At 48.8% G+C, this 19,866-nt stretch overlaps 1 protein-coding gene and 1 pseudogene across 1 annotated transcript; both read left to right on the forward strand.

Annotated features, from left to right (window-relative positions):
• The first annotated feature begins 5,743 nt into the window (after positions 1-5,743).
• LOC150053641 (calcium-transporting ATPase type 2C member 1-like) lies at positions 5,744-17,699 on the forward strand (annotated as a pseudogene).
• Positions 17,700-17,828: 129 nt separating this feature from the next.
• On the forward strand, positions 17,829-18,812 carry LOC150053642 (olfactory receptor 6A2-like). Its single transcript, XM_090346836.1, has one exon. It carries the CDS (start codon positions 17,877-17,879, stop codon positions 18,810-18,812), a length of 936 nt encoding a protein of 311 aa, XP_090202962.1. The 5' UTR covers positions 17,829-17,876.
• The last annotated feature ends 1,054 nt before the right edge of the window (positions 18,813-19,866 follow it).

Genomic DNA, 19,866 nt, shown 5'->3' on the forward strand with positions numbered 1-19,866 from the left:
ATGAGTCACCTCAGACTTGAATGACACTCTTCTGCATGTGAACTTGACTCACATCCACAGAGCGAGTCACCTCAGACTTGAATGACACTCTTCTACATGTGAACTTGACACACATCTACAGAGCGAGTCACCTCAGACTTGAATGACACTCCTCTGCATGTGAACTTGACTCACATCTACAGAGCGAGTCACCTCAGACTTGAATGACACTCTTCTGCATGTGAACTTGACTCACATCCACAGAGCGAGTCACCTCAGACTTGAATGACACTCTTCTGCATGTGAACTTGACACACATCTACAGAGCGAGTCACCTCAGACTTGAATGACACTCTTCTGCATGTGAACTTGACTCACATCCACAGAGCGAGTCACCTCAGACTTGAATGACACTCTTCTGCATGTGAACTTGACTCACATCCACAGAGCGAGTCACCTCAGACTTGAATGACACTCTTCTGCATGTGAACTTGACTCACATCTACAGAGCGACTCACCTCAGACTTGAATGACACTCTTCTGCATGTGAACTTGACTCACATCTACAGAGCGACTCACCTCAGACTTGAATGACACTCTTCTGCATGTGAACTTGACTCACATCTACAGAGCGAGTCACCTCAGACTTGAATGACACTCTTCTGCATGTGAACTTGACTCACATCTACAGAGCGACTCACCTCAGACTTGAATGACACTCTTCTGCATGTGAACTTGACTCACATCTACAGAGCGACTCACCTCAGACTTGAATGACACTCTTCTGCATGTGAACTTGACTCACATCTACAGAGCGTGTCACCTCAGACTTGAATGACACTCTTCTGCATGTGAACTTGACTCACATCTACAGAGCGAGTCACCTCAGACTTGAATGACATTCTTCTGCATGTGAACTTGACTCACATCTACAGAGCGACTTACCTCAGACTTGAATGACACTCTTCTGCATGTGAACTTGACTCACATCCACAGAGCGAGTCACCTCAGACTTGAATGACACTCTTCTGCATGTGAACTTGACTCACATCTACAGAGCGACTCACCTCAGACTTGAATGACACTCTTCTGCATGTGAACTTGACTCACATCTACAGAGCGACTCACCTCAGACTTGAATGACACTCTTCTGCATGTGAACTTGACTCACATCTACAGAGCGTGTCACCTCAGACTTGAATGACACTCTTCTGCATGTGAACTTGACTCACATCTACAGAGCGAGTCACCTCAGACTTGAATGACATTCTTCTGCATGTGAACTTGACTCACATCTACAGAGCGACTTACCTCAGACTTGAATGACACTCTTCTGCATGTGAACTTGACTCACATCCACAGAGCGAGTCACCTCAGACTTGAATGACACTCTTCTGCATGTGAACTTGACTCACATCTACAGAGCGAGTCACCTCAGACTTGAATGACATTCTTCTGCATGTGAACTTGACTCACATCTACAGAGCGACTTACCTCAGACTTGAATGACACTCTTCTGCATGTGAACTTGACTCACATCTACAGAGCGAGTCACCTCAGACTTGAATGACACTCTTCTGCATGTGAACTTGACACACATCTACAGAGCGTGTCACCTCAGACTTGAATGACACTCTTCTGCTTGTGAACTTGACTCACATCTACAGAGCGACTCACCTCAGACTTGAATGACATTCTTCTGCATGTGAACTTGACTCACATCTACAGAGCGAGTCACCTCAGACTTGAATGACACTCTTCTGCATGTGAACTTGACTCACATCTACAGAGCGAGTCACCTCAGACTTGAATGACACTCTTCTGCATGTGAACTTGACACACATCTACAGAGCGAGTCACCTCAGACTTGAATGACACTCTTCTGCATGTGAACTTGACTCACATCTACAGAGCGAGTCACCTCAGACTTGAATGACACTCTTCTGCATGTGAACTTGACACACATCTACAGAGCGAGTCACCTCAGACTTGAATGACACTCTTCTGCATGTGAACTTGACTCACATCTACAGAATGAGTCACCTCAGACTTGAATGACACTCTTCTGCATGTGAACTTGACTCACATCCACAGAGCGAGTCACCTCAGACTTGAATGACACTCTTCTACATGTGAACTTGACACACATCTACAGAGCGAGTCACCTCAGACTTGAATGACACTCCTCTGCATGTGAACTTGACTCACATCTACAGAGCGAGTCACCTCACACTTGAATGACACTCTTCTGCATGTGAACTTGACTCACATCCACAGAGCGAGTCACCTCAGACTTGAATGACACTCTTCTGCATGTGAACTTGACACACATCTACAGAGCGAGTCACCTCAGACTTGAATGACACTCTTCTGCATGTGAACTTGACTCACATCCACAGAGCGAGTCACCTCAGACTTGAATGACACTCTTCTGCATGTGAACTTGACTCACATCCACAGAGCGAGTCACCTCAGACTTGAATGACACTCTTCTGCATGTGAACTTGACTCACATCTACAGAGCGACTCACCTCAGACTTGAATGACACTCTTCTGCATGTGAACTTGACTCACATCTACAGAGCGAGTCACCTCAGACTTGAATGACACTCTTCTGCATGTGAACTTGACTCACATCTACAGAGCGACTCACCTCAGACTTGAATGACACTCTTCTGCATGTGAACTTGACTCACATCTACAGAGCGAGTCACCTCAGACTTGAATGACACTCTTCTGCATGTGAACTTGACTCACATCTACAGAGCGAGTCACCTCAGACTTGAATGACACTCTTCTGCATGTGAACTTGACACACATCTACAGAGCGAGTCACCTCAGACTTGAATGACACTCTTCTGCATGTGAACTTGACTCACATCTACAGAGCGAGTCACCTCAGACTTGAATGACACTCTTCTGCATGTGAACTTGACACACATCTACAGAGCGAGTCACCTCAGACTTGAATGACACTCTTCTGCATGTGAACTTGACTCACATCTACAGAATGAGTCACCTCAGACTTGAATGACACTCTTCTGCATGTGAACTTGACTCACATCCACAGAGCGAGTCACCTCAGACTTGAATGACACTCTTCTACATGTGAACTTGACACACATCTACAGAGCGAGTCACCTCAGACTTGAATGACACTCCTCTGCATGTGAACTTGACTCACATCTACAGAGCGAGTCACCTCAGACTTGAATGACACTCTTCTGCATGTGAACTTGACTCACATCCACAGAGCGAGTCACCTCAGACTTGAATGACACTCTTCTGCATGTGAACTTGACACACATCTACAGAGCGAGTCACCTCAGACTTGAATGACACTCTTCTGCATGTGAACTTGACTCACATCCACAGAGCGAGTCACCTCAGACTTGAATGACACTCTTCTGCATGTGAACTTGACTCACATCCACAGAGCGAGTCACCTCAGACTTGAATGACACTCTTCTGCATGTGAACTTGACTCACATCTACAGAGCGACTCACCTCAGACTTGAATGACACTCTTCTGCATGTGAACTTGACTCACATCTACAGAGCGACTCACCTCAGACTTGAATGACACTCTTCTGCATGTGAACTTGACTCACATCTACAGAGCGAGTCACCTCAGACTTGAATGACACTCTTCTGCATGTGAACTTGACTCACATCTACAGAGCGACTCACCTCAGACTTGAATGACACTCTTCTGCATGTGAACTTGACTCACATCTACAGAGCGAGTCACCTCAGACTTGAATGACACTCTTCTGCATGTGAACTTGACTCACATCTACAGAGCGAGTCACCTCAGACTTGAATGACATTCTTCTGCATGTGAACTTGACTCACATCTACAGAGCGACTTACCTCAGACTTGAATGACACTCTTCTGCATGTGAACTTGACTCACATCTACAGAGCGAGTCACCTCAGACTTGAATGACACTCTTCTGCATGTGAACTTGACTCACATCTACAGAGCGAGTCACCTCAGACTTGAATGACATTCTTCTGCATGTGAACTTGACTCACATCTACAGAGCGACTTACCTCAGACTTGAATGACACTCTTCTGCATGTGAATTTGACTCACATCTACAGAGCGAGTCACCTCAGACTTGAATGACACTCTTCTGCATGTGAACTTGACACACATCTACAGAGCGTGTCACCTCAGACTTGAATGACACTCTTCTGCTTGTGAACTTGACTCACATCTACAGAGCGACTCACCTCAGACTTGAATGACATTCTTCTGCATGTGAACTTGACTCACATCTACAGAGCGAGTCACCTCAGACTTGAATGACACTCTTCTGCATGTGAACTTGACTCACATCTACAGAGCGAGTCACCTCAGACTTGAATGACACTCTTCTGCATGTGAACTTGACACACATCTACAGAGCGAGTCACCTCAGACTTGAATGACACTCTTCTGCATGTGAACTTGACTCACATCTACAGAGTGAGTCACCTCAGACTTGAATGACACTCTTCTGCATGTGAACTTGACTCACATCTACAGAGCGTGTCACCTCAGACTTGAATGACACTCTTCTGCATGTGAACTTGACTCACATCTACAGATGAGTCACCTCAGACTTGAATGACACTCTTCTGCATGTGAACTTGACTCACATCTACAGAGAGAGTCACCTCAGACTTGAATGACACTCTTCTGCATGTGAACTTGACTCACATCTACAGAGTGAGTCACCTCAGACTTGAATGACACTCTTCTGCACGTGAACTTGACTCACATCTACAGAACGAGTCACATCAGACTTGAATGACACTCTTCTGCATGTGAACTTGACTCACATCTACAGATGAGTCACCTCAGACTTGAATGACACTCTTCTGCATGTGAACTTGACTCACATCTACAGAGTGAGTCACCTCAGATTTGAATGACACCCTTCTGCATGTGAACTTGACACACATCTACAGAGCGTGTCACCTCAGACTCGAATGACACTCTTCTGCATGTGAACTTGACACACATCTACAGAGCGAGTCACCTCAGACTTGAATGACACTCTTCTGCATGTGAACTTGACTCACATCTACAGAGCGACTTACCTCAGACTTGAATGACACTCCTCTGCATGTGAACTTGACACACATCTACAGAGCATGTCACCTCAGACTTGAATGACACTCTTCTGCATGTGAACTTGACGCACATCTACAGAGTGAGTCACCTGACAGCTACAGCAGACATTCTCACTGTCAGACATAGTGCTCCCTTCAAATCAGACCAAATCTTAAGGACGTAGGCAAATCTTAGCAAATAAAGAATATTGGCATCATTCCTTATATTCTGTCATACCATTGGGATAAAGCCAGAACTCAATAACAAAAGAGGCTACAGAACACATACAGACATAAAGCCAGTCATAAAGAACCCAGCCTCTCCCACGCCTCCGACCCCTGCCCACCGCCCCTGCACACACACACGCACATACACACATACACGCACATACACACACATACACACATACACAAACATACACATACACGCACATATACATACATACACAAACATACATCTCCACGCACAAACACATACGTAAACATGCACATACACACACACATACACGCACATGCACATGCATACACACATACACACGTGCACATACACATACATGCACACATACACACACATACACACACACACACACACACACACACATGGTTGGGGGGACAGAGCAGGAAGGGAGGGAAGGAGAGAGGGAAGGAGCGAGGGCAGAGCATGGAGGTGGAGGCCAGTGTTGACTTACGAGGTGGGGCCCTATAGAGAAGCCATGACCTGGGTGGGGGGGTGTTCCCCCATCTTCCTCACCTCTCTCCTTTCTTCCCCCATCCACTCCCCTGCCCCACAGCACATCCTTCCGCCGGCCACCGCGGCTCACCCAGGAGTGAGTCCTCACTGCCCGGAAGTAGGAGGGTGTGTGTGTGTGACTGGTGGGGGGGGTGGCTAGAGGGTTTTATGGAGAAGGGGTGTGGGGTGGAGGGAGAGAGCATCACCTATAATTTCTTGACATCAATCTTCCCCTGCTTATTTCTAGAAACTTCCAGGTCCTGAGGGAATGGGAGGAGGGAACCGGGGTGTGTGTGTGTGTGTGCATGGGGCTTGCGGTGTGTGTGTGAATGGGGTCTCGGGTGTGTGTGTACATGGGGTCTGGTGTGTGTGTGTGTGCATGGGGCCTGGGGTGTTTGTGTGCATGGGGGCTGGGGTGTGTGTACATGGGGTCTGGGGTGTGTACATGGGGTCTGGTGTGTGTACATGTGGGCTGGTGTGTGTACATGGGGTCTGGTGTGTGTACATGGGGTCTGGGGTGTGTGTACATGGGGTCTGGTGTGTGTACATGGGGGTCTGGTGTGTGTACATGGGGGCTGGTGTGTGTACATGGGGGCTGGGGTGTGTGTACATGGGGGCTGGTGTGTGTACATGGGGTCTGGTGTGTGTACATGGGGTCTGGGGTGTGTGTACATGGGGTCTGGTGTGTGTACATGGGGGTCTGGTGTGTGTACATGGGGGCTGGTGTGTGTACATGGGGGCTGGGGTGTGTACATGGGGTCTGGTGTGTGTCCATGGGGGCTGGGGTGTGTACATGGGGGCTGGGGTGTGTACATGGGGGCTGGGGTGTGTGTACATGGGGGCTGGTGTGTGTACATGGGGTCTGGGGTGTGTGTACATGGGGTCTGGTGTGTGTACATGGGGGTCTGGTGTGTGTACATGGGGGCTGGTGTGTGTACATGGGGGCTGGGGTGTGTACATGGGGTCTGGTGTGTGTCCATGGGGTCTGGGGTGTGTGTACATGGGGTCTGGGGTGTGTGTACATGGGGTCTGGGGTGTGTACATGGTGTCTGGTGTGTGTCCATGGGGGTCTGGTGTGTGTGTACATGGGGTCTGGTGTGTGTACATGGGGTCTGGTGTGTGTCCATGGGGTCTGGGGTGTGTCCATGGGGTCTGGTGTGTGTGTCCATGGGGTCTGGTGTGTGTACATGGGGACTCACTCCCAGCAAATCCCCCTCTCCTTCCTTCCTTCCACCCTTCCTCACCACCCCACCCCACTTCTCTTGCCTCTCTGTCTCTCTCTGTCTCTCTCTGTCTCTCTCTGTCTCTCTCTGTCTCTGTCTCTCTCTGTCTCTCTCTCTGTCTCTCTCTCTCTCTCTCTCTCTGTCTCTCTCTCTCTCTGTCTCTCTCTTATCAGCGCCATTTTTTTTGTTTGTTGTGTTTTGTTTTCGCTTCTTGGGGTGGTGGGAGACAGCCATGGGACTGGAGAGGCCAAGATTGGTGACAGCCTGGGATTCCGGGGAGCTTCTCTCTCCTTCCTCCTCACCCTCCTCTTCCTGTGTCTATTCCCAGTCTGGTGTGACTGACACTAAAGACTCTGTAAGCCATCCACCCGAGTGTGCAGTTTCCAATGGAAAATGAAGGTTGCACGTTTTCAAAATTACCTCATGGTGAAAATGAGACAATGATTCCCGTGTTGACATCAAGGAGAGTAACTGAATGACCCATCAGTGAGGGTGCAGGCATCCCGCAGGCTGATCTTCAAGATGGGCTAAACAAATGTGAGGTTAGTCACAGGTCAGCCTTCCATGGCTGGAATGAGTTTGTTATCAGTGAAGATGAACCACTGTGGAAGAAGTGTATTTCTCGGTTTGAAAACCCCCTTATCATCTGTGTTCTAATGCATCCATTTGATGATGCCATCAGCATCACTGTGGAATACTTATTGTTGTTACTGTTGCCTTTGTTCAGGATTATCATTCAGAAAAATCTCCTGAAGAACTGAGTAAACTTACGCCACCAGAATGCCATTGTGTCGGGAAGGAAAATTGGAGCATACGCTCGCCCGGGACTTGGTTCCAGGTTCTGTGGGGGACAGAGTTCCTGCTGATTTACACTTGTTTGAGACCATGGATCATTCCATTGACAAGTCCAGCCTGATAGGAGAGACGGCACCGTGTTCTAAGTTGATGGCCCCCAGCCAGCCGCCACCAACAGAGACCTCGCCTCGAAGACGAACATCACCTTCATGGCATTCTGGTCCAATGCGGCAAGGCAAAGGGTATTGTCATTGGAACTGGAGAAAATTCTGAATTTGGAGAAGTTTTTAAAATGATGCAAGCAGAAGAAGTGCCAAAAACCCCTCTGCAGAAGAGCAAGGACCTCTTGGGAAAGCAGCTGTCCTATACTCCTTTGGTACCATAGGTGGTATCATCATGTCAGCTGGCTGGTTGCTGGGAAAGACATCCTAGAAATGTTTACTATTAGTGTAAGCTTGGCCGTAGCTGCAATTCCTGAAGGTCTGCCCATTGTCGTGACACTTGCCCTCGGAGTCCTAAGAATGGTGAATGTGAAGAAACTGCCGATGGTAGAAACCCTGGGCTGCTGCAATGTGATGTGTTCAGATAACACTGGAACTCTGACAAAGATGATGGTCACTTGCATGGTCACGTCGGATGGAGTGCATGCTGAGGTTACTGGAGTTAGCTACCATCCGTGTGGGAAGTGATCGTCGGTGGTGGTGGTGTTCACGGATACTATAATCCAGTGGTTAGCAGAATTGTTGAGGCCGGCTGTGTGTGCAATGGCGCTGCAATTAGGAATAACACTCTCATGGGGATGCCAACTGAAGGAGCCGTAATTGCTCTCGCAACGAAGATGGGTCTTGATGGACTTCAACAGATTATGTCAGAAAAGCTGAATACCCTTTTAGTTCTGTGCAAAAGTGGATAGCTGTTAAGTGTGTGCATCGAACTCAGCAGGACAGACCAGAGGTTTGATTTATGAAGGATGCCTAGGGACAGGTGATCAAGTACTGCACTACGTACCTCAGCAGAGGGCAGAACCTGGCACTCACCCAGCAGCAGAGAGATCTGTGCCAACAAGAGAAGGTGTGCACGGGCTCGGCAGGACTCAGTGCTTGCTTTGGCTTCTGGTCCCGAGCCAGGTCAGCTCACATTTCTCGGCCTGGTGGGAATTCTCGATCCTCCTACAACTGGTGTGAAGGAAGCTGTTACCACACTCATTGCCTCAGGAGTGTCGATAAAAATGATCACTGGAGACTCACAGGAGACTGCATTCGCAGTCGCCAGTCGCTTGGGATTATGTTCCAGAACTTCCCTGTCTGTCTCAGGAGAGGAAATCGAGGCCTTGGGGGCCCAGCAGCTCTCACAAATCATGCCAAAGGGCACAGTATTTACAGAGCTAGTCCGAGGCACAAGATGAAAATTATTAAATCTCTCCAGAAGACGGGGTCTGTGGTAGCCATGCCAGCTGATGGGGTAAACAACACAGTGGCTGCCGACATTGGGATTGCACTGGGCCAGACCAGCACAGATGTTTACAAGGAGGCAGCAGACATGATCCTGGTGGATGAGGATTTCCAAGCCATAATGTCGGCAATTGAAGAGGGTAAAGGCATTTATAATACCATTAAAAAATTTGTTAGATTTCAACTGAGCATGAGCATAGCAGCATTAACTTTAATCTCGCTGGCTACATTATTGAACTTCCCCAATCCCCTGAATGCAATGCAGATTCTGTGGATCAATATCATTATGGATGGGCCCCCTGCTCAAAGCCTTGGAGTAGAACCGGTAGATAAAGATGTCATCCCTAAACCTCCTCCCAACTGGAAGGACAGCATCTTGACTAAAAATTTGATACTCAAGATCCTTGTTTCATCCATAATCATTGTCTGTGGGACTTTGTTTGTCTTCTGGCGTGAGCTGCGAGACAACGTGATAACACCTCGAGACACCACAATGACCTTCGTGTGTTTCGTGTTTTTTGGCATGTTCCATGCACTAAGTTCCAGGTCTCAGTCCAAGTCAGTGTTTGAGATCAGACTGTGCAGTAATAAGATGTTTTGCTACACGGTTCTTGGCTCCATCATGGGACCGTTGCTACTGATTTACTTTCCCCTACTTCAGAAGGTTTTCCAGATGGAGAGCCTAAGCGTATGGGGTCTGTTGTTTCTCCTGGGGCTCACGTCATCAGTGTGCATTGTGTCAGAAATTATAAAGAAGGTGGAAAGGAGCAGGGAAAAGGTCCAGAAGAATATTAGCTCAACATCATCTTTTCTTGAAGTAAGATGCATATTGCATTTTTTTTAATTTGCAAACTAGGAATTGCAGTCTGAGGATCCTTTAGAAGGTCAAGTTCAAGAGGATAATGAAGATTTGAGAACTTTTTAACCTTTCATTGACTAAAAGATGAACTTTAATGTTAAAGACTTGATTTGAGACTTTAACCTGCTGGCAGTCCCAAATGAAATTATGCAACTTTGATAATATATTCCTTGATTTAAATTGGCTACTGTGATTGAATGGAACTTTATAAAGCATATGGGCAGGTATTTAAGGGAAAAAAAGGCAAAACCTGAACCACCTTCTGTACTTAAAGAGGTCTAATGTACACATGGACTACATACCTTAGATAGATATAAATTTTTTATTTTAAAATATTCTACTATTTATGGTGCTGGGGCTTTTCTTACTAATACAGAAATAAATTTAATCATTTCAAAGGCATTGTTTAGAAGTTGATTCCCAAGGAGTGCCATGCTTCAACTATTCTTCTAGAATCCAAGCAGCTTAGACAACTTGTGCTATTATTTGTGTCTCAAGGGTGGGTTTTTTTTCTTTTGCACAGGATGTGACCACTGTCAGATCACTGTTCTTTTCTTTCTTTTTGTGATTGAAAAGCATGTACTGCAATTTGAAGTAAATGTTTGCTTTCTGTAGTAAGTGAAGAAAGAAAGAAAGAAAGAAAGAAAGAAAGAAAGAAAGAAAGAAAGAAAGAAAGAAAGAAAGAAAGGAAGGAAGGAAGGAAGGAAGAAAGGAAGGAAGGAAGGAAGGAAGGAAGGAAGAAAGAGAGAAAGAAGAGAGAAAACCCAAAAGTTCCTAGGATCCGATGAAAATTAAATCATCCCAGAGACTTTGGGAACAGCTAAGACAGTGATAAAAAAGTTTATACCTATGAGCAAAAATTTTTTAAAGAGGTCTCAAATCAAACCCCTGTGTCATCAAAATCAGTCAATCAATCATCTTTCATTCATCCATCTACCCTTTATGTCCTGAGATAAACTGTCATGAAGGCTTATTAGTGGGATTTCTTCTTTTGCTCATTCTTTTCCAAACTATTGGGGGGGGACCCTGTTCATTACACCAAATCCTCAAATAAAAAATGGCTTATTCCAAAATAAATAATCTAATGATGTACTTCAAACTTCCAGAAAACAAGATATAACAGATCCAAAATAACCAATTGGAATTAAAGATTAGGGAAGACATTAATGAAATAAATACTAAAAAGTTACTCAAAGAATCAATGAAACAAAAAGTTGGCTCTTCAAAAAGATAAATAAGAGTACCGAGCCCCGTGGGAAGATGGACAGAGGACAGAGGCCTGCAGGAGGATGGACAGAGGACAGAGGCCTGCAGGAGGATAGACAGAGGAGAGCCCAACAGGAAGATGGAGAGGACAGATGCCTACAGGAGGATGGACAGAGGACAGAGGCCTACAGGAGGATGGACAGAGGACTGGTGCCTACAGGAGGATGGACAGAGGACAGAGGCCTGCAGGAGGATGGACAGAGGACAGAGGCCTGCAGGAGGATGGACAGAGGACAGAGGCCTGCAGGAGGATGGACAGAGGACAGAGGCCTGCAGGAGGATGGACAGAGGACTGGTGCCTACAGGAGGATGGACAGAGGACAGAGGCCTGCAGAAGGATGGACAGAGGACAGAGGCCTACAGGAGGATGGACAGAGGACTGGTGCCTACAGGAGGATGGACAGAGAACAGAGGCCTGCAGAAGGATGGACAGAGGACAGAGGCCTACAGGAGGATGGACAGAGGACTGGTGCCTACAGGAGGATGGACAGAGGACAGAGGCCTGCAGAAGGATGGACAGAGGACAGAGGCCTACAGGAGGATGGACAGAGGACTGGTGCCTACAGGAGGATGGACAGAGAACAGAGGCCTGCAGAAGGATGGACAGAGGACAGAGGCCTACAGGAGGATGGACAGAGGACTGGTGCCTACAGGAGGATGGACAGAGGACAGAGGCCTGCAGAAGGATGGACAGAGGACAGAGGCCTACAGGAGGATGGACAGAGGACTGGTGCCTACAGGAGGATGGACAGAGGACAGAGGCCTGCAGAAGGATGGACAGAGGACAGAGGCCTGCAGGAGGATGGACAGAGGACAGAGGCCTGCAGGAGGATGGACAGAGGACAGAGGCCTGCAGGAGGATGGACAGAGGACAGAGGCCTGCAGGAGGATGGACAGAGGACAGAGGCCTGCAGGAGGATGGACAGAGGACAGAGGCCTGCAAGAGGATGGACAGAGGACAGAAGCCTGCAGAAGGATGGACAGAGGACAGAGGCCTGCAGGAGGATAGACAGAGGACAGAGGCCTGCAGGAGGATGCCTTTGTTTTCTGACCTCACTGCCCCAAGACTCCACGGGGCGAGGTCTTGCCAGATTCTCATCAAGGGGTTAGCTTCCATTTTGAAGCTTATAAGGTACAAATATGATTACTTATTTTGGACCATAAAATAACTTTGAATCAATGATACAGGGACTTTTGAGCACTCACTCTTTTTGTAGACCAATCTCATTCAAGTAGGAAAAACTGTCTGATCAAGAAAAAGCAGGCAGGGGAGCTATGGTGGCCCAGGAGGTGGCAGCAAGGGGTCTGGGGCTCCTGCATCCATAGGCAGCCTGCCTGTCACAGCACGATGATGGGAGCTGTGGCCACTGCTACCTGGGACCATAAGGACCTCAAGACCCAGCCTGGCCACTGCCTAGACCCTCACAAGGCAGCCACAGCTGCAGCCCACAGCTCCACCTCCTGGCCCTATAGCTGCAGGGGGAGCTTGCTTTCTAGGCCAGGAGATGTTTAACATGCAGACACAGACCCATTTGCACTTCTGCCCCTCGGGAGCCTTCTCAAACACTCCAGCTTCTTCATGAGCACAGATTCCTCTGACACAGGGACCCTCGGTGGCCAGACCCATGCCTGCTCTGGACAGCAAGGTGTGGTCAAGCATGAGTTTGGTTTTGAAGCAATGTGCCATGTCAACCATGAGCTGCCCATCAGGTGTTCCTCACCAGACAGCCAGTTCAGCATGTCCTACATGTCTGCAGAAACCCAGACATGTGTGAGCTGAGCACAGACTCCCGTTTCTGAACACCAAGTCCACCGTGACAGCATTCCCTCCTTGTGGAATGGGAACGATGACACTGACCATGGAAGAGAGTAACCATGCCTGTTTATTTTCTCATTTCTCTGCCTTTTACACTTGTCAACACAAAAACTGTGTATAAATGTGGGTGTATCATGAAGTACAAGATGTAAAGTTAAAAAGAAAAGAAAGGCAGGTATTGCTGAAGATTGTATTGTGTCTGAATTCATTCCAGGCCTTGCTCAAATCTTGAATTGCTGAAACTCTGTTGGATATACTGTCATAGTACACAGACGACCATTAGTTCTGACTGATCCACATGAAGGGCTTTAATAGTTAGAAACTTAAAGGGGCGAATGATCTTTTTGTTTGTGACATTTCTAGCACTTTAAATTCGTGATTGCTCTTTCTTTGGTTCTTGGCAATAACTTTCTGAACCCTTAGGGTTTGCACAAGCCATCAAGTCACAGGTCTTTTCTTGTTCAATTTTCATCTTCAGTTGTCAATGGTTGTTTTATGTGACCTGAAAGAGATGCTTTATCAACCAGTTGTGGACCTTCTGCCCACAGAGGGAAACAAAGACACTGCAGCAAGCTAACCCTGCGTCCCCACCAGAGACATGGAGGCACCACAGAATCTGGGGTCTGATCTGTTGGCCCCAGGCCCTATCTCTACAGACCTTCAGACATTCTCACTGTATGGGAAGATATCAAAAGATGTAGCTCAGGCCGGGAGTTTGGCCTAGAGATTAAAGTGCTTGCCTAGCATGCATGAAGACCCAGGTTCAATTCCTCAGTACCACATACATAGAAAAAAGCCGGAAGTGGTGCTGAGGCTCAAGTGGTAGAGCTCTAGCCTTGAGAAAGTCCAAGGACAGTGCTCAGGCCCTGAGCTCAAGCCCAGGACTGGCAAAAAAAAAAAAAAAAGATGTAGCTCCTGCTGGGTGCTGGTGGCTCGCACCTGTAATCCTAACTACTCAGGAGGCTGAGATCTGAGGATTGTGATTCAAAGCCAGTCCAGGAACTAAAGATTGTGAGACTCTTATCTCCAATCAGCCACCAGAAAACTGGAAGTGGTGCTGTGGCTCAAGTGGTAGAGTGCTAGTCTTGAGCTGAAGAGCTCAGGGATGGCACCTACACCCAGAGTTCAAGCCCTACAACTGACAAAATAATAATCATCATCATAATAATAATAATAATGACATGTATCTTCTTGGGGTTGACAACAGCAGCAATGTGCCCTGGCACTGATGAACTATCCAAAAAATGTGATGACGGTGGCATGCACCCCTGACCTCTTTCCCCAAACCCATGGCCCCAGTCACGAGAGGACACCAGGCATATCCCAACTGAGAAATTCTAGAAAATTCCTGAAGTCTGTCGAGCTTACCAAAAATAAAGTAGTCTGAGAAACAACCACAGTCAAGAAAAGCCAAGGAGACCATAAATAGTATAGAAGGAGCACATTCAAAAACACTCTAAAAGTATTAACAAGCCTCAACTCAAGTGACAGGATGGCTCAGTAATGGTTCCTGGACTCCAGGGTAAGGTGCTTAGAGAGGGTACATCTAAAAGCAGTACTGCAGAACGGCCTATTTGAAATGAAGCCATCTTCCTGCAAGGGTCTGTGATCCTCCGTTGCACCACCCACAGGGCACCCACAGGCCAGAGATCACATCAGGGTACCCTCGGCCCTGTTGTCTTCACAGAGACCCGGCATCCTGGAGCCTACCTGAATTCACAGATGCTCTCTGCCTGTGCCTTGAAGGCCTGGCCCTCCCCATCCGGGTACTAGGCCCTGCAGGGACCCCAGCTTGCCTCCAGGTGGATAACTGACACCTGAGGGAGCTCCCCGCGGAGGGGATGGGCTCCACTTGAAGGTCAACTGCAAACAAAGGAGATCTCCAAAATGGGAGAGATAGGGTATAACCTCCAGGCAGCAGTACACACCTTCCATGGTAGGGGAACAGTGTTGCTTTCTGTGGGAGCAGGCAGTAGCAGCCTCTCCATCCAGTGAGTTACCCACACTTCTTCCTATATGTTTTCCCTCCTTTTGTGGTAAGAGATTTTGAAAAGACGTTTGTTTTCCCTTTGATCTGTTATAATGTGGTTGAAAATGTTACCGAAATCACTTTACTTGCATCTTTTATGGTTTCAGTTTGAAATGCCAAATACCCAGGGGTCCCCACAGCTCTGTTCTGTGCTCTATCCAGGCCATTGATCTGTGTGAGCAAACAACAGCCCTGTGGCTTGGGCTGTGGGGCAGGCCTGAGAAGATGGTTTCCTGTGAATTTGGTGCAGGGCTCCGGCAGAACCACTTGTACTGCAAGGAGCTGGGGCTTAGGTACTACAGCCAGAGGGGCTGTAGGCACTCAGCTGAAAAGGCTAGTAGGTGCTTCCTGGGCCAGCGTAGGCATGTAGGGAGACTCAGTACACACCACACACACACACACACACACACACACACACACACACACACACACACACTTCTACAGGAGAGAGTATGGGCCCCAATGGATCTATAGAGACAGTCTGTCAAAGGCTCTCCTGATACACAGAGAAAGCCCTGAACTCTATAAACCAGCAATTTCTGTTCAGAGGACAAGAAATGGGTTCCTTGACTTGGATGTGGAATGGGAATGAATCCAATGTTTACAGGAAACCTACCTCTGTGGAGCCAGGGTGTATTTTGTGGCTTCCTACCTCTATTCCCTAAGAGATGCCTGCATGGTGGACTTAGGAAGAAAGACTGAAATTTTTAGACCCATTTTCACACTCCTACCTATGTCACTCTCCTCCTCAAGAAGTCCTAGATGATCAATGTTATGTCATGAAGTTCAAATGCAAGTAAAACCTGGCCATGTTCTGTATCTGAATAAAACAGCTAAGCAACAGGAGAATCTCAGAAAGTCCTCCCAGCTGACACCTCTCCCATCCCACAATTCTCCCCAGACCCACAGGTTCCTCCAGGAGCAATCAGTCTGCAGACTGGGACACAGAAGGTGGGTAGGGAGAGCAAGGTCACTGAAGGAAGTGGATAAGCACCACAGGGGGCAAGAGGGGCAGGAGTGGCACCATGTAGCATGCTTCCTGCAAACCCCTGCTCAGAGACATGCAGCGAGCATGCAGGGGGCCTCGCCTCTGCCAGGGGAGGCTGGGCTTCTCAGCCCTGAAGCAGGATATCACCCTATCACCCTGTTCCAGAAAGCAACCTCAGACTCTGGATTCAGTGAGGGCTTTCTGGCCTTGCTGCCAGCATGCCCTTAGGCTCATATCCAAGCCTACTGCACTTACAGGGCCTCGCCCTGGGCTCTGGAGCCCTTGCAGGCTGCACCTCTTCTGTGGCAGCTTTGCTGCCCTGCTACACATCCCCAGGCTCTGAGAGGGATCTGGGGACAGCCTTTGAGCTCCTCCAGTCCTGAGCTGGGACCAGCTGCACTCCTGCCCACCCACAGAAGGATGGATCCCAGCTCTGAGCCTCCAGGAAGTGCAGCCCCAGGCAGCCCCTGAGCTGACTTCTGCAACCCCACTGTTCCCTCTGAAACCCTTGTGCTGCTGCTGAACTATCACTTCTGGGAGTCATATGAGGCTCCACGAATTTACTGTAGGGAACGCCCAGCACAACTCAACCCTGAGTGAGGAGGAGTCCAGTCTTGGGAAGCACAGCGGAGCATGGCAGAGAATGGTAGGCACACAGGCAATCTCCCAGTGCTGTAGGAGTCCAGGCAGTGCCGGAGCTGGAATGGGAACGAGGGCTGGGAGCGGGACTGAGGAATCTGAAGGGGCTGCTGGGATACCTTCCCTTGGTCTCCGACCCACATTAAATATGCTCTGCACCTTCTGCCAGCTGTCCTCAAATGCCCAGCCGTGTGTGAGTCCTGGCACAAAGTCCCCAAATTCCCAGCTTTATAACCCACCTATGGCTTGGGATGGACACCATCCACCCTTTCTCCCAAGACCACACTGCTGCTTAGAAATCACTAGAAAAAGACTTCAGTCCGACCAGAGGCTATGTTGTGTCGAGAGCTAAAGGCAGGCTGAGTTCCTTCCCTTCCGCTCTAGTCAGCCGATGGCTGGTAAGAGTCTCTTGCCTTGACCTCCCTGAAGGGAGCTCTAATCACAAAGCAGCACCAACCAGCCAGAGGTGAAGGCAGATGACCAGGGCTCCCCACAGCTGGGAAGCACACCCGGAAGCACCGTTGATCTGGAGCGCTGGGTGTGTGCACCTGCATCTGTGTCTCTGCACCGGCAAGTGTAAATCTGAATGTGTGCTGTCTGGGAGTCCCTGTGTGTGGGGTCAGTGAAGGGTGGTCATCTGAGGGAGAGGGGATGGTGTACCTAGAGGGACATGTCTGCTTACACTGTGTGCTCAGACCCCAAGGCCCCCTGGTCAGGAGTTAGCTCTGGTTATGCAACTCAGTGGGAACTCAGTGATCAATGGGAACAGCAGGAAAGTCCTGAAGGAGCACGGCGACACTGCCATCCTGTCCTTGCAGTGAACCTGGACACCCCTGGAAGCCACGGGAGGGAATCCCCTGGAAGCTGGAACAGACACCCCTTTGGCTCCGAGGTCCCCAGCACCCCCAATGGAGCAGAGAGCCTGACCCAATCACACACCATACTTCTGCCTCATTTTCCCAGGGTGCTCAGAAGTGGCCTCTCTGGCAGGACTGGCCATGAATAACTCCAGCACTATCTCAGTGATTGAGTTCACCCTGTCGGACTTCCCAGAGCTGTGCCATATGCGGGGCCTGCTCTTTGGACTGTTCCTGGCCATCTATATGCTGACTGTCCTGGAGAACCTGCTCATTGTCTGCACTGTTGGAGCCAGCCACCAGCTGCACACACCCATGTACTTTTTCCTGGCCAACCTGTCAGTGCTGGAGACCTTCTACACCACAGTCACAGTTCCCAGGCTGCTGGCTGGTCTCTTGGCGGGGGCAAGGACCATATCCTTCTCAGGCTGCCTTACTCAGCTGTTCCTCTTCCTCTCCCTGGGTTCCTCTGAATGCTTCCTCCTGGCCACCATGGCCTGTGATCGGTACCTTGCCATCTGCCGCCCACTGCACTACCCAGCCATCATGAATTCGAGGCTCTGCCTGCATCTGGCCCTCAGTGCCTGGCTCGGTGGCTTCCTGGCCTCCTTTGTGTCCACAGCTCTCATCTCCCGACTGAAGTTCTGTGGTCCCCATATCCTCAATCACTTTTTCTGCGACATATCACCCCTGCTTCAGCTCTCCTGCTCTGACACCACTGCCATCGAAACATTGGACTTTGTGGCGGCCCTGGCAGTGCTGGCAACATCTTTGCTGGTGACAGCAGTCTCCTACATACACATCCTGGCCACTGTGCTAAGGATTCCAGGAGGGGTTGGCCGCCGGAAGGCCTTCTCCACATGTGCCTCTCACTTGCTAGTAGTCATCATCTTCTATACCACCACCACCTTCATGTATGCACGGCCTCACGCCATCAGCTCCTTCGACCTCAACAAGCTAGTATCTGTAGTCTACTCCATTGTGACTCCCCTGCTCAACCCTATCATCTATTGCCTGAGGAACCGGGATATCCGTGAGGCGCTGTCCAAGTTTTTCCAAAGCACTAGACCCTCTTAAGTGACAGAACTGCAGTCCCTCCAGGGCTCTGCTCACAGAATGGAGACCACAGGTTCCTTTCCTGCCCATCCCTGCTCTGATCTACGCTCCAAGGGCAAAGAAGGGTACAGACCAAGACCGAGAGACCCCAGGTCTTTCTTCAAGTGCACAGTTACCCCAAGTGGAAGGCAACTCCTAGCTCTTGTGGCCTCTTCCACCAGGAAGCTTAGCACCAAACTAGGAACAGGTCCCCACCTTGACTACCAGGTCTCTTGGCCTGAAAAGTTAAGTGTAGACCTCCAAGAAAGCTCCCTCCACAGTGTCACTCCCCTGGCAAGAAGAAGTCTGAAAGTTTCTGTGGAGGTCAGGCCAGTCCCTGCCCCCAGCCATACATGTTCCCTCTGTCAGATGGCCTAGATGGCCTGCATGGAGACCCTGAGACCCTCAAGCAGCTCGGAGGAGACTAAAGGTCTCCAAGACAGGGCGGGGATTCCAGCAAGTGCTGAGAGCATCCAGCCCAGAGGTGTGAGTGGCTCTTACTTAACACTGGGGAGTTCTAATAGACAACATGCCTGTGTCTAACCTTCCTGATTTTTCTTTCTTTTCTGGAGATGAGGGTAGACACTGAGTTAACTTAGTTAACCCAGTACTTCCTTAGCTGGTACACTGCCATTGGTCTGTGAAAGGCTGTTTCCCTTAGCCTCACAGCAGTTTCACACTCCAGACCTATTTCTATCATGACAGCCACTCAGACTGTGCTGTCACTGAGCTATAAAATCCTCTCTTAGTATTTTGCTTTATATATTTCAAGGTGAAATCAAGGTGTCATCCTAGCTACTTAGGAGGCTGAGATCTGAAGGTCTCAGTTCAAAGCCAACCCAAGTAGGAAAGTCCATGAGACTTATATTAACCACCAGAAAACCAGAAGTGGTGCTGTGGTTCAAACTGGTGCAATGCTAGACTTGAACTAAAAAGCTTAGGGACAGTGATCAAGCCTACAGTTCAAGCCCCTTGAAGAACCAAATAAAGAAAAGGGGAGCTTAGGGACAGTGCCTAGGCCCATAGTTCAAGGCCC

This window comes from Megascapheus bottae, chromosome 15 (assembly GCF_031878675.1).
Source record: "Megascapheus bottae isolate mThoBot1 chromosome 15, mThoBot2.hap1, whole genome shotgun sequence".
NCBI lineage: Eukaryota > Metazoa > Chordata > Mammalia > Rodentia > Geomyidae > Megascapheus > Megascapheus bottae.

What these genes read in the sequence shown, in the direction of transcription:
- LOC150053642 (XM_090346836.1), top strand. Translation starts at nt 17,877, where the DNA reads ATGAATAACTCCAGCACTATCTCAGTGATTGAGTTCACCCTGTCGGAC.